The sequence below is a fragment of the Psittacula echo genome (assembly GCF_963264785.1).
Source record: "Psittacula echo genome assembly, chromosome: 10".
In the NCBI taxonomy this organism is placed as follows: domain Eukaryota; kingdom Metazoa; phylum Chordata; class Aves; order Psittaciformes; family Psittacidae; genus Psittacula; species Psittacula echo.
Genome location: NC_137741.1, coordinates 3,424,423 through 3,439,061, shown reverse-complemented (window position 1 = coordinate 3,439,061; position 14,639 = coordinate 3,424,423). Strand labels below are relative to the sequence as shown.

General features: G+C 45.2%; 1 protein-coding gene across 1 annotated transcript in view; it reads left to right on the top strand.

Moving 5' to 3' along the window:
* Nucleotides 1-2,340: 2,340 nt before the first annotated feature.
* The window catches only part of PSTPIP1 (proline-serine-threonine phosphatase interacting protein 1), a gene marked incomplete at its 5' end in the record, with an annotated part of 47,034 nt that continues 34,735 nt past the window's right edge, over nucleotides 2,341-14,639 (top strand). Inside the window, one exon of the mRNA XM_080626367.1 lies at nucleotides 2,341-2,373. Within this exon, the coding sequence (XP_080482493.1) occupies nucleotides 2,341-2,373 (33 nt within the window). The remainder of the gene's footprint in view (nucleotides 2,374-14,639) is intronic.

The following is a 14,639-nucleotide window of genomic DNA, read 5'->3' as shown; positions in this document are numbered from 1 at the left end:
GTCTCTAGGCTTTAGGACTCAGACACCAGGGGCTGGGCTGTTTTAATGTGGAACACAGCTGTACTACAGCGAGCGTTGTGAAGCCATAGCTCCTAGATGTAATTGTTACAGAGGCTTTGAAGTACTCTACATGTGCCTTCTGTTCTCCATTTCCATCTCACAATGATCCAAGGGACCACAATATACCTGAAGAGGTTTGAAAAATACAACCATCCTAGTACCTGAATTATCTGCATTCAGATGCATCTCCTTATGTACTGCCTTAATGCTTTTCATAGACTCTCTCATCCTGTTTCTGTGTAGAATCAAAGGTTTACTGACTCCTTCCCAAAATCAGAAGCATGAACTGTGAAGGATGTTTTGCTTGAAGCCCTGGATGAGCACAGCCCTGCTTGTAGATGCTGGTTTTGTATTGTAACTTCTATCAGGTACAAACCTGCCACCCAAATCCCCAATAAAAAGCTTTGTGCAAAGCAGTGTATAGTTAATAAAAAGAACATTAAACTTCCATTCAGATGCACATCAAAGTTCTAACATGATTTTTATAAGAACAATAGACTTTTCATCACTTTCCACTACAGAACAGATTCAAATGGTGCATTCGCCTGCCAAACAATATCATTATCAGAATAAACCACCAATACTCTGTCCTGGAGACTGATTCTTGGCCTTACGAGACAGCAAACCTGATTTGTGACCTTTCAGAGCAGCGGTGGGAAGGGAGCTGCAGTGGCTGTTGGGGAGCACGTTCCACTTCAGGTGTCACTGACACCTCTGAACTTCTGAGTGGAGCTGTACACAAAGCTTACATGAAAAGCCATGTTAATAGGGGGAGGAAGGGGAGATGAAAGGCCCTGAAGGTTTCTGAAGCATCCAGCCTGGCAATAACCAAACAAACAAGTGGCTGATCACTTCTCATTGCCACCTTCATCCCATTCCCTTTAATGCCGTAATCTAAACCTCTTGCCCACCGGAAATACTCCTGTTTGGCACAGAAGTATCCGGGCATTGTTGTGAGACCCAACAGGAGCAAAGCTATTGAAACAGCTGAGATGTGGAAATAGTGAAAGGAAACATTCAGTTTTAGACAGACTGAGATAAAATACCCTTTAAAAGGCTCTTTTTCTGCTTACAGATCGGGTGTCATGAGCAGTGCCCAGGCCCTCAGAATACACATTTCAGGGAATTCTCCCCGTGGAAGGAAGCATCACTCCTCCCTCATCACCCTCCACAAGTGAATCCTCACGTTTCTCCTGCTCCCCCTCTCCTGCAAAAATACTTTTTTCCTACTGCTTATGACGATCAAAGCAATTTCACACCTCCCTTCTGTCCTCTGCACTCCTCATTTTCCCTCTCAAAGTCTCTGCATGTTCCCTGCCTTCTTCAGACCACAAGGAAAGAAGCTCTCTGGAACACAGCTACCGATTGCTCATGGAGGGACCGCTGGTACCCGGACAATGTCTGTGAAGCATCGCTTCAGGGCCCGGTGCTAACAAACTCAGCTCTCTCATCGCACTCCTTTCTTCAAGAGTTTGGATTTAACTTCTAAATTTCCCATCTCTTGGCTATTCACAGCAACATTTACATGAGGGCATGCAAATCAGAATGTTCTCTATATAGACATACAGGTATCTAAAAGCGTGCCGACACCTGCACACTTCAGTGTTCTTAATTTAACCAGTCTTGAAAAGCCTTTTCAGTTGCAGAAATGCAACATCGAGCTACACTTCCCGTGTGCAGACACATGGGCCCCTCCAACCCCAGGAGAAACGTGGCTCATAGGCTTCTTTTACATCTTTTTCCCTGTAAGCCCACAGCACTCTGTGACAGTTTGGCACTAATTTCCCTCACAGCTTATCTCTTTGTATTGTGCTGGTTTCCTTTGCACTTCAATTGCTCCCTCTCCTGTAGCTGATCAAATCATAGAGCTGAATTTTACCTCTTTGGTTTTCAGCTTGCGAGCCTCTCACACGCACACACACAGCACGGAGCAGACTGACATCACTTGACATCTCCCTGCTTCCTCATTTCAATATGAACTGTTTACCAGCAGAGAAACAGGTTTGGGGTTAGGGTGCTGAGCGTGTGCATGTCTCTCTGTGTGAGCCACGGCTTTTTTCCCCCCTGTCCTGTCCCAGCCATAGGTCATCACGTGGAGCTGCCTGAAACTGCCCAATGCTGTTTTCACCAGCCTGACTTCAGAAGAGACAGGTCTGTGGATGTGCTTCACTCTCTGCTTTGGCTGGGGTAAAGCAACAGGGCTCAGAGCTGTGGCTGCTGCTGCTTTCACCCAAGAGAGAACTGGCTGAAGGATTCCTCACCCTCCACAGAGCGGTAATAATGACACAGCTGCAGTTTAAAGATGCATTTTGGGTGAGTATTTCCTACATTCAACATATCTGCATTTAAAAGCCTCTTAAAATACAGCTTGGCTCTCTATATAGCTCAAAACTAATTTAAATCCTGTTCTGTGTTTTAAATTTAGTTTAGTAAAAGCCCAGATTAGACTCCAACTGAAAACCTACTTGTTTGGTAGTACAAGTGCTAGGTCCTTGGCAGAAGGCTGCACTGTAAGAACACATCCAGTCCACATAAACCGACCAGCATTCCCAGTTCCTGAGCTAGGTCCAGAAACCGCCTGTGAAAGGTTTGTGTGTCTCTTAGGACAGTGTCCCCACTTCAGGAGTGTCTCCCAGCGCAGGTGAACTGTTACTTATGACAGGCTGGATTCGCTCATGCTTGCTGCTCTGGCTGCGTGCAAATGCTGCTGCTCAGCCACCTCTGCAGCCCATGCCTGCTTCTAGGTGCAGAAGGGCATGCACAGGGTGTGCAGGTGCCCAGGGCTCAGGCAGAGCACCGGGAGGAAGAGCCAGCAATGACACTCAAGAACCAAGCCCAGCACTCCCTTAAAACCAGTGGATACTAAACCATGCAGATACGCTCTGTTCTTGCTTGACCTCTGGTTGAAGAACCTTTTTGTGTCTTGTTTTCAAGCTCCTTCTCTGCAGTTACAAGGTAAGAAGGCCCTCATCAGTTTTCTCTCCAGGGCAATCTGAAGTTCTCTTGCAATTGCCTCTGGTGTGGGGGTTTTAGGGAAAAAAGCAGCTGCATCAACAAGTTCTAACACTGCAGAGTTGGGTAAACAGGATGTTGCGTGGTTGCCTCTTGTCTGAGCAGTCATTTTCCAGCATCTAGGACTGACTTAGAGAAAGACATGAAGGCTTATGAATTCTTCCTGCCATTTCCCTATCAGGGCGAGTAGAAAAGTCCCTTTACTGTGTTTGCTGCTTGTGTTTTCTCTCTATCCACCCACCCCTCAGGGTAAACCCTCTGTTGGTACAAACCAGCAGGGCAGAAGCAGGAACACATTTCGGTGAACCCCCTTCCTCCCACCACCTCCGGGAAGCCCTCCCCACCCCCAGCACCACATTTGAGCAGTTACATCAAATGCAATGAGGAAATACACAAGCTCATTTTGATGTTAACCCTCACCGCACCCAACCACATCCACACGAGATGCTCCGCGCCTCCTCTGCTGCACAGCTACCGCCTGCACAGTGCAGAGCATGGGGCAGGATGTGACCACAAGCCAGTGCTACCCCAGGAGCTGCAGCTCTGGCATTCCTGAACTGCCTTTGGGAATGTGCCATCTGACCCTTAGAACTGCCACATTTGGTGTATTTACTTTCAAGATCTTGGACTTCAGTGAGAATAAATCAGTGGAGTTTCAGTGAGGCGTCCTGCAGGGACTGGAGCAGGGTTAGGGTGATGAGCACCAGTTGGCAATCTGGCCAGGCCAGTTCTTGCTGGATCTTCTTCCCTCAACTTCTCTCCTGTGCTTAGTCACGTTACCATGACTATAATCCTTGCTTAGCTTTGAAGCTAACACTTTCCTTAAAGAAAAGCATCTTTGTCTTTAATATTGTTTGGCTGAGAGCATTGTCTTACCAAGCTCCATTAAGAGGGCAGGAATATATCTGGTTGCAGGATGGCAGTTTCAGCTATGCAATAATAAGTCTTTTAAAATGAAAACTCCCAGGATATTGCACAGTGTGGCAGAGGCATGCAGCTTGCCCCCCAAATCACAAGATCAGCAATTATTTTTTGCATTCAAAAGGTTTTATGCCCATTAAGTGAGAGGGAAATGTATTTGCATGGTTTGCTTCAGTGAGCAGTTATCTCCTGCATTTGATTTGTACCATGAATGGAAACTGTCTTTATGATTAAACCCCAAAAAGCATATTTGCACCATAGTAGATTGCTCAGTACAGATTCCTGATCTCTAAGACCTGTCTGAGGACACTGCTGCACCCTCCCTGTCATTCCCCCCGACAAGGCACATCAGAGCAAGAACTCCCTGCTCTCACCATCGCTGAACTTGTGGATAGGAGGAAGTTTCTTTGGCATCTATAGCAGTGTGAAATACGTAAAGAAACCCTAAAAGCTGCAGATCTTCCCAACTAGCAGAGAAAGAGCCCCATTCATTCCTCCCCAAAGTCCCTCAAACTTCCTAAGAACAAGGTGTGCTGTATTGCAGGAAAATGCAAATTGTTCCTCATAATAGGGGTAAGTTTTAACCTCTCTTTTCTCCTATTACATATAGCCATGACTCAATCATAGTCCTACACTACAGCTTTCACACTTGCTTTGGAGCATGGCCTGGGCTCAAACCAGTATATTTCTTCATTTCAATTTGTTTTTGTATCTTCCACACACCCTGTGATGGTTTAAGTCAAACTTGCTCAAAGCCTCCACCAAAATGTGCTTCTCAGCACAAGGTTCCTGACCTCTGTTAATAGCTTTTGGAAAACATTAGTGAGATGGAAACACAAATCAGTTTTGATAGCTGGTGCAGGGCACTTGCTAACAGATTCATACTCTGCTGGGCTGCTATATAAATGTAACAGATGCTACCTGTCTTCTCCAGGATCACATCAGCCAGGTAGGCACATTCCCATGTTAATGGGGAGAACGTCTGCTGAGTTTCATGTTAACAGTGTTATGTTAATAGGCAGAGAGCTGAGCAAAACCCACTGACCAAGAAAGTCTTTCCCCTTGTCACAAAGATTGAGTCTCTCTCTTATTCTGTGTTCCTGTACTTATTTGCTTTTCCTCTGAAATTCTTGTCGCTGCCTTTTCCTTCTCTTCTATTCCTTCTATTGTGCTTTTCTCCAACACGCTGCTTAGCACTCCAGCTGCAACCCTGTGAAATGCAGCTATTTCTACTCAAGGGGAAGGCAGGTGCTTACTGGCCTCACCCACCCGGGAAGGAGGTATGAGGAAGACTTCTAAAGGGGGTGTTTGATTTTGGGGCAGGCTCCAAAGTGCCCAGGGTTGAATGAGAGCAAATCTATTCCCTTGTGCAGCTTTGAATCAAACTCAAGTGGCCAAGTCAGTTCTGGAAATTGGCTCCTAAGGTGCTTGGAATTAGGTGTGTGAAGTGCTCTCTGTTCTCAGCTGTGGGATTAGCTCAGAGCTTGTGCATTCTCACAGCTTTCCTTTAAAAGAACAATTAAGCTGGAGAGATGGGCCAGCAAACACGATGCAGGCTTTGAACACGAGATAGCAAGATTTGCCTCCCTGCCCTGCTCTAGACTTCTCCTTACCACCTTCCTGCCAGTGCAGTACCTGTGGTCAGATGCTACAGCAGTGGGAGATATGAAAGTGATGAAGATAAAGAGCCTGTTACAAAGATGCTTGCTTCACCTTTCTTGTTTTGACTCTAGGCTATATTCTACATCAGGTCCAATGCAAAGTTGAGTTTGTAGGTGAACCTCTCAACTGTTACTGTAGCTTTTTCACACAACAGTCTATAATATATGCCAGGAAAAGATGTAATTATTTTCATGAATAATTTAACTTCTAATGAGACTCTTAACTGTGGAATAAGAGTGCAGAGATGATGGTAAAACTCACAGTAAAACTATTTTATAGACCTACTAGGTGATGTACTGAAGAAATATAATGTCAAGTGGTTTGCTCAGAAAACGAAGTCTTTTTTGTACCAGGAGCTGCTTTCCTGTAGAGGTTGTTTCACAGGGCCCCTTCTTCCGAAGCAGGAGGAAGTAAGACAGGGCAGGTTCGTTGGGAGGGAGGAACAGGGGCTAATGAGGGCTCCTGCCAGCCCCTGGCACAAAAAGCAGAGCTGGGATCAGGCAGGGAAGGACGTGGCTGCCAAAACTTTCACCCTGGCACCTCAGCTTTGCAAGCAGTTCTGCACCAAAATTCAAGTGAATGGGACTGCATCAGTTGCATCTGTATCAACTGACACAAGGCAAATTAAAACAATCAATCTCAGCGCTCACTGGCACACAGGCAGGCCAGGATCTGCTGTCAGTACATACTGCATCCCCTGAAGTCAGGATCTGCTGTCAGTACATACTGCATCCCCTGAAGTCAGGATCTGCTGTCAGTACGTACTGCATCCCCTGAAGTCAGGATCTGCTGTCAGTACGTACTGCATCCCCTGAAGTCAGGATCTGCTGTCAGTACGTACTGCATCCCTCTGAACTCCACAAACTGAAATGGGGAATAGAGGGGGAACCAACTGGTGAAAGTTGACCCGATTGCCCAGCTGATGTGTGTTTGCTGGATCAGCTTCATCTCCATGGAAGAGGCTGCTCTCTTCTTTTTCACATGTGATTTCTTCCTGCATTCCCCTAGCTGACCTGGGAAAGCTCCTGGCTCACTGGGGCAACGAGAAGCACTGGTGAAGTGGGTGCAATCTCACAAGTAGAAAACCTGATCAGTTGTCACGGCTGTGGGAACACTTGTGCTTCACAAATCCCTTCTGAGCAGAGCACAACAGCTCAAATGAATTAACACTCCCAGCATAGGTATCAATAGTGAGACAAACAGGTCAGTGTCTACTTCCACCCCTGTATTCCTAAAACAGCGCTAGGAGGGTCTGTCAGGAACCAACTACAGCACATTCAGGAGGTTCATTTCCTTGGTGATGAGCTCAATTGGAAGGACTAGAGTTTTATGTTTGCAGCTTCTGGTTATCTGCTTGGTTATGTCCTGCATATGGCACACCAGGCTGAGCATCTTCCTTATGAGGAGGAAGAGTGGAAGACCAGCAGTGAGCTTGTCCTAAGGCTGCAGAAGGCTTTCCCGACCAGGTAGATTAATGGGTTTATGGAAAGCTCATTTTAGGCCAGTGATTGAAATAATTAGACAGCTAAATTATGTTTTATTAAAAGTCCTGGTGACCATATGCAAACAAATGCCTTATCTTGGGGCTGTGACTGCTTAAATTGGTGGATTGATGAAATCACTGTACCAGTTTTGTTAACATTTTTAACACAGTTAGATCTGTTCTTTCTGATCTGTCCTGCTCTGCAGAAATCGGGTTTGTTTCAGTTCAGAGAAACAGAGGGTTCTTATTTATGCCAACTTCAACTGTGCCATGAGTCTGCATTTTAAATATGGGAGAGCTGAGCCATCAACTCTCGATTCACCCACACATACACCGATATATTTAGTGAACACCACCTGGAGTTAAACAATTGTTTGTCACACAGGGCTTTGAACGGGTCCTGTAACAGTGCCTGATGCAACGGTCAGAGATGTACCCAGTACCCTGTCACTGGGTACCACTGACAAGTCCTGCCTCCATCTCCCCTACTCCTGGCACCAGGAATTTAGACCTTAAGCCACCTCTCCTGCAGGCTGAGCCATCCCAGCTCCCCGCCTCTCCTCCCACCACAGCCTTTCCATGGTGAATCTCAGACTCTCCCTGTGAATCTCATTTCAACATGGTTTTTCCCCGCAGGGCTGGTGATTCATGGCCCATCCCTTTCCTCCCACAAGGCCTGCACTCCCTCAGGGCAGCAGCACGGGCTTGCACCACTTCTGTTTCTGCAAAGCTGACTGTCACCGACTGGGGACACTGACCTTGCTCTGCTCTGAATTTCAACTCAGTTCCACCCATTGCATGCTTGTGGGGAAGGCAAACGAGGCTGCTTCATGAACAGGTTTTTCACTATTATTATTCAGCTCCTTTGGGCTCAAAAAGACCTTTTTTCCTGATTCTGTTTCCACGCCATGCTGCAGCGAGGTAGGTAGCAAATCTAGCAATCTAGCAGCTCAGCCACTGGAATGCTACACATGCAAATGGTTATTGAAGGTTCCATGCAAGGTTCACATCTGTGCTGTGTCTGGCAGTAAATCCTGCTGACTCCCAATGAAAAGTACTGCATCACAGTGAAACTGCAAACTAAGCCCCATGCTGAAAATGCCCGAGTCAACTCCCAAAATTATCACAAGAAGTCCCAAGAGAGCCATCTACATCTTTAGCAACCATCTACGTTTCTAGTGTGCAAAGAGTGAATTTACAGCCAGTCCCAGCCCACCTGTACATCCCTGCTTTTTTCTGCTTATGTGGAAAAATCACTCTTGTATGAATTCTGTTGTCAGTTCAGTGCTGGGAAGCAGGAGCAGTCACAGCATTCCTGTACATCCCAACCCATTGTGTCCAGTAAGAGAAAGGAGCTCTCACATGGTACAGCTGCATGCAGCATGGACATACACTTTTGAACTCCTCAGCCACTTTGTTATCACATCAAAAGGGCTCATCTCACACCAAGCACAGGAGACTGTTTTGGTTAGAGGTTTCTGCTGCAACACTGCTGATACACAAATCAGTGGCTGCTACCCCATTTTGGTTTGCTGTTTATTTCAGGATAGCTTGAGTGTGGCAGAAAAAGAGCAATAAACTTCCCCAAAACTCTTGGTATCATCTGAATATATTCATAGAGATACTGGGAAAATTTAAAGTATCCTGGGGAAAAAAACAAAACACCATAAAGTGATTCAATGACAGTGAAAACCCAGGACACGCTAGCAAACATCCAGCCCACTCCAATGTACTTTGAGATTATAAATCATGTTTGACTGCTGGCTATTAGATCTGTTTGCTGCTCACCAGTAAATACTAAGCCCTTGACAGAGCTCTTGACAAGGAGACTAGCAGATCAAGAGATCAGCATCTAGAAACACTCTTTTTAAGCAGTGCCAGTACACAGTGGCATAGTGCAGTGATACAGTTCATTGATATAACCCAGTCGGTACAACTTACTTTCAATCCAGGACTGAGATATCAGGAGTGATGCAATTGTGGATAGAAAGGATTTCTTTCTGACAGCTGAAAAAGGTGTTGGCAGAATGATGCTTGTTCAAAACTCACTGTCCCCTGCTCTCTCTAAACCTTCTCCTCACACCAGTGCTTTGTTAATGTTTGAGCCTGGAAAAAGGAATCTGAAGCTTCTGTTTTACTAAAATAGTCAGGAATTTCCCATAACTACACAGGTGAGCTGTGAGGCAAAAGAAGTTTGATTTTCCAAAAATTACAAAGATATCCCTAACGGATTCGGTTTCATTTTCTTTTTCTCTTGAAGATCTCTATGAAGACTTTATTTAGGTGAGTTCACAACATTTATCATTTTCAGTCCAAACCCCACCGTGATAATACTCCTGATAACAGCCTTGGGCAAATACCATTAAGAACAAGGACAAGGAATGCACTATCAGAGCTCAATATTTTCAGACTTGAGAGAATGCTTTTGGAATACTTTTGAGTATTTGCAGGTAACACGTTTCAACTAATTCCTGAATGAAGGCTCATCAGGCTCATACGGTAGCTGTGCTGTAACTGCTGGTGCTCGTATCACTACCGCTTGCAGTCAGGCACACCTTAGGTGTGCAAACCAGTCAACATGCAGATTTTGATACTATCTGTACCATCACAGGAGCTCAGCACCATCCTGCCACGCACCAAACAATGCACTCAGTGTCTGCTGCATAGTTATTTCTTTCCCAGCCCTATTTCTCCATCAGGGTGGTGATACTGCCATGCTATATCCTGGGGTTACTCTTCCTGTGTATCACTGAGGACCTAGTTCCTTGCAAAGAGCAAGGGAGCAGGCTTTGCAGCTGGAGGTGCTCAGAAAAAGAACCTATTTTGCTGACTGCAGCTCCCCTGAGCAATGCAGAAGCTGAGGTGGAGCTGCAGTGGCACTTACCAAACAGGACCTACAGTTTCAGGTGCAAAGCACTTCCCTGGGGGAGATGCTAAGCTGCTGACAAGCCAGCTTATCCTGCAGGAGTGGGCAGAGGTACAAACTGGAATGGAAACACCTCTAAAAGGGGTTCTGGGTCCCAGGATGGTGTCAGAAACGCTCCAAGAAAACCAGCCACAACAGAAGAGCTCACAGTTCCTACAGCACAACCATGCCCTGATCAATTCGTGTCACTTTCTGAATATTAGCAGTTGGACACGTAAGGATGTACGGTTTAGCACATGCTGCACACACAAGCCTGGATATTTTCCCTCAGTTCAGTCCATTGTAATAGCTATTTACCAAAACTATGCCTCAGCAACCAGTAAAGCATTTTAGTCTTTCCTACTTGATATTACTGCAGCAGTACCCTCGTGACTTCAAACCATAGATGCTTGCTCTTCGAAAAGCCTTGCAGTGCCCTCTGAGCACCCGCAGCACACGGCTCAGAGAAGCGATGTGTGATGTGCTGTAAGGGAGATTCTCAGCTGAAGACACAAGGCTTGGCGAAGGTTACTCAGCTTTGTGCCACCAGGAGGTAAGAAGAAACTGTCACCTCCCAGCTATCTGCATACTGAACTTTCTACCCTCTGGGCAGGAACTGACACCATCGGCCTTCCCGCTTGCAGCCTTGGAAACCAAACTCCTCAGAGTTTGGCTGCAGTGAATGATCTCTCCCACAATTAACTTCTGATGTTTACCTGCGCAATTGCCTATGGAGAAACTTCTGCCAGATGGGATGACACAGTCCCAAGGCACCTATCTCTGTTGAAAAGTGCTACTGTGAGGGAGCAGCAGTGTTAAGCCCCAGAGGAAGAAAGAAATGGAAAGAAGAAAGCGTATCCCAGTGTCCTTACTGTCAACACCTCTGCTTGCAGTCTTCCATGCCTCCTTTCAAGTGTTCAAGGAAAAGCTATTCTGGTTAAACTAGAGCATAACATTTGTGGGTTTCAGTCATATATTCCCTTTCACATTCCTTTCATCTCTGAAGGAACAGTGTTGCTCATTGCACTCGAGCCAGGCAACCTTTGTAAATGAGGAGAAGAGATGCTGCCTCTGCGTTAGCTGTGATTTTCCCCATGGAAGAATCTCAGAACAATACAAATCTCCCTGTAACACTGAAATCCCTTTGTCAAGCGCTTGCTTACAAGTGATTATAGGTCTGTTGGACAATGCAGATGAACTAATCTTTTTTAGTCAAATAACAATGAGTAAATCCTCTTTCACAACCGCACACGCTTTGACGAAGCAGAATCACTTTCTTGGCAATGAAACGAATGAGTGGTGGTGATTCAAATCACCTCCCTCCAAGCAACTACCTTGTTTTTGCTGTAAGCAAATGATGTTTACACATTTAATGAATACATTTATTACCTAACTAAAGTATTTTTCTAATTTCTAATAAAAAGGTAGTTCTTTTACTACTCATTAGTTCCAATCACCATGAAGTCCCAGCTGAGAGGTGTCCAAGACCGCAGTTTTAACAGCCTAATGGTAAATTGAAAATAGAATGAAGGAAAGACAGCTTAGCAAGGGTAGACAGTTGTTCAATGTGATACAACCTTGCTGTCTTGATTGTCCTGACAAAGAAAATATGTGTCTGTTATGGTGCTATACAGGAAATCCTTAAGAAACTAGAGAGGAAAAACAATAGGACTGAACAGACACAGCAGAACAGACACTATTCTGGATGAGACACTGGTGGCTTGTGCTGAAATGGATATGCCTGAGCTGAAGGAAGGGATCTTGAGGGATGGTCTCAGGGTTAATTTCATTCAATATATTCATTGGAGGTACTGGCATAAGACATAAAGAATGGGCTGGAAATAGCTGTTGTTGAAACAAATAGGTAGGATGAAATATTGTACAGGAGGTTGCTGATAACCTTCAAGCCTGGGGTAACAGAAAGCAGATAAAATTCAAGTTTCAAAGTGCAAAGTGAGAGTAAGAATCAGTAGCAAAAAGGTCCAATACCTTCTGGGACCTCAGCAAGTAAAATTGCAGGAGAGGAGAAAATTGAGGTACATCAATAGATCATAGCTCAGTTAGGTGCCACGGGTATGATTTGATAGTGGAAGAAGGCAAATACAATCCCCTGATGGACCAGAAGTGTTTTTTAGGCAGCAGATGTTAATGCCATGGTATGAAGCATCAGTTAGCCTTCTCTGGAATAGAGTATCATCCTTGTCCAGCAGAGACTTACTCAGCCTTGAACAGGTACTATAAGAACACAAGGGAATTGATGGCATGAAGAACCAGTATCTCAGGAAAAGGCAAAGGAGGTTAGTTTGGATTCAAGGAGAGGTTGAGAGAGGATGTAGATGTACAACACATGGAAAAAGAACAAAAAAAGCTGTTGCAATAAAAGGGAAATATTTGTGTAAGTAAACTGAGGCCTCAATGATTTATGGCTGCATTGTGGTTGGGAATTAAGCAGCAATGTTGCAGGGTTAGTGACCACAGCAGCTTAAACTTATCTAATCCTGGGGCTGTCAACTGTCTGTGTTTCCTCTCCCTCCTTGCTGTAGCCTGCGAGGTGCCAGTTGCACATGCTAGTTAGATCACAGGCAGATCTGCTGCCTGGGAGGCTGAGGCAGTCCTGGTTTAGTGTGTAGATGCTGTGGTTGCTGAGATAGGGCTTACATATTTTTCAGGAACACACAGTGAGGACAATAAAGCAAATTTAAGATGGATCCCCCCAAACTGAAGAAAGAGTAAATGAGTACAAAGTCCTTTTAAGACCTGTCTAGAGCCAAATCCCTTTACAGGGATCAGCTGTAGGGACAAAACCCAGATGAATCTCACAAGCAGGAACTGATGTCTCCGTAAGAGGAAATTTCAGCTCTCCTTTAGATGCAGCTGCAGTGGCTCCATTTTTAACAAGTTCAAGTCTTACGTTAGCAGGCAACAGGCAAAGCAAAACTCTTGAGTAAGGCACTGCCTGTTTGCAGTTGGCATACATATGTGCACACAAGGCCACAGAATGAGCAGTGAGAACACTACTTCCATCCCCTGCTTGGTAGAAAGCCTGCGATCTAGGAATGAGCAAGCGCTATTACAGATTTCACATTCAAACAAGTATCTTTCTGTGTACATTAAAGGGCTAAAATATTCCTATAGTAATCATAAGTAAAATATGGCTCTTGCATTTCTAAATTCATTGAAGTAAGGAAGTAGGAAGGCAAAAAGATGGAGCAGAGAATCTGTTGTGGGCAGTGGGGAGCAGCAATAACCTGTTCCCTTTGCATTCGTGCTAGTATTTGTGCCGGTGCACGTCCTGGAGGCAAGCCTGTTTGCAGAGCTTCAAGAAGACTGCACTGCTGTGCTACCCAGGGCAGCATAGCTTACAAAGGATCCTTTAACTCAGATGTGCTGCAAGGGAGTTAACATTTACTAAACAAAGAGAGATGTTGAACAGAAATGGCAGAGTAACTTTACAGTGTGCTCATACTCTCGGTTGTTGCTCGTGGCAGTGTGCCTGACTGCTGGGGTCATACAAGCCCATATGATATTTCACTTACTTCTGGGAAGCGTTTCTGGGACAAGGAAGCTGTGTGCACAGCTATGGGATGTAGTGAATTGCATCTGGAAATACACCATCCAAATGTCTGGGCTGTGAGATGGTTGTGGAGAATGTGACCAGAGCGGTTTCTGCCAGGCAGAGGAAGCAATGTGCGAGGGTGTTTTACAGCAGCAGTGCCTTCTGCCATTGTGATGTCCTTAAAGAAAGAAAAAGGAAGGGGGGGAACTGACATGCCCACTGCCAGGATATTATCAAGAACCTTTCCTACTTTGCTGTATGGATGGCAAACCCTTGCTGCTTCTCCTTTATTTCAAAGCAGGATGTCTCCCTGGGATGTGTGTGTAACCTGCTCTCGGAAACATTAGGAAAGCTGATGTTTTGGTTTTGAGATCCTGTTTCTTAAGGGGTGATCATATGCATCACATGAGCATATGTCATCCTATTATTTTCTTGCAGTGGCAACAGTGGTACCAGTGGATCCATTGCACTGTTTCTGTATACTTTTATCTACATTATTATCTTGTCTGGCTCTGCAGTGCAGACACTTTGCTGGTAGAGGCATTTGTCTATGTCTCTTGTGAACCATTATCCTACTGTCTTTCCTTTCTCCCCCTGCTTGTGATAAAAATGTCCATTAGGGAAGCAGGAATTACTGTTTCAAGAATGGTAGCACTGGAAATGTTACTACAACCTGCAGGTTTGCAAAGATGTTCTGCAGAAATGGACCCTGGCTCTTGAAGCAGCCCAGGGCTGCAAATCTCCACAAAAGCCCTAGGGCCTGGGTGGGCAGCACTGAGGCTGCCATCAGCCACTGCCATTCATCCCCAGAGCTTGTCCTATTCCTCTTAGTCCCAGCAATAAGGAAGCAAAGCCACAAGCAAAAGTGTCCAACCGCTGCTTGACAGAGGATCTGTCCCAAGTCCCAAAACTCAAACAGCTCTTTCCTTCACAGTCATTGTGGGAAGCAATAAACTAGTGCATTTATTAAATGATAACTGCTTAGGGGACAGTGGATGGATGTATAAACTGTATTCAGTTCATATATAAGCACTTACGTT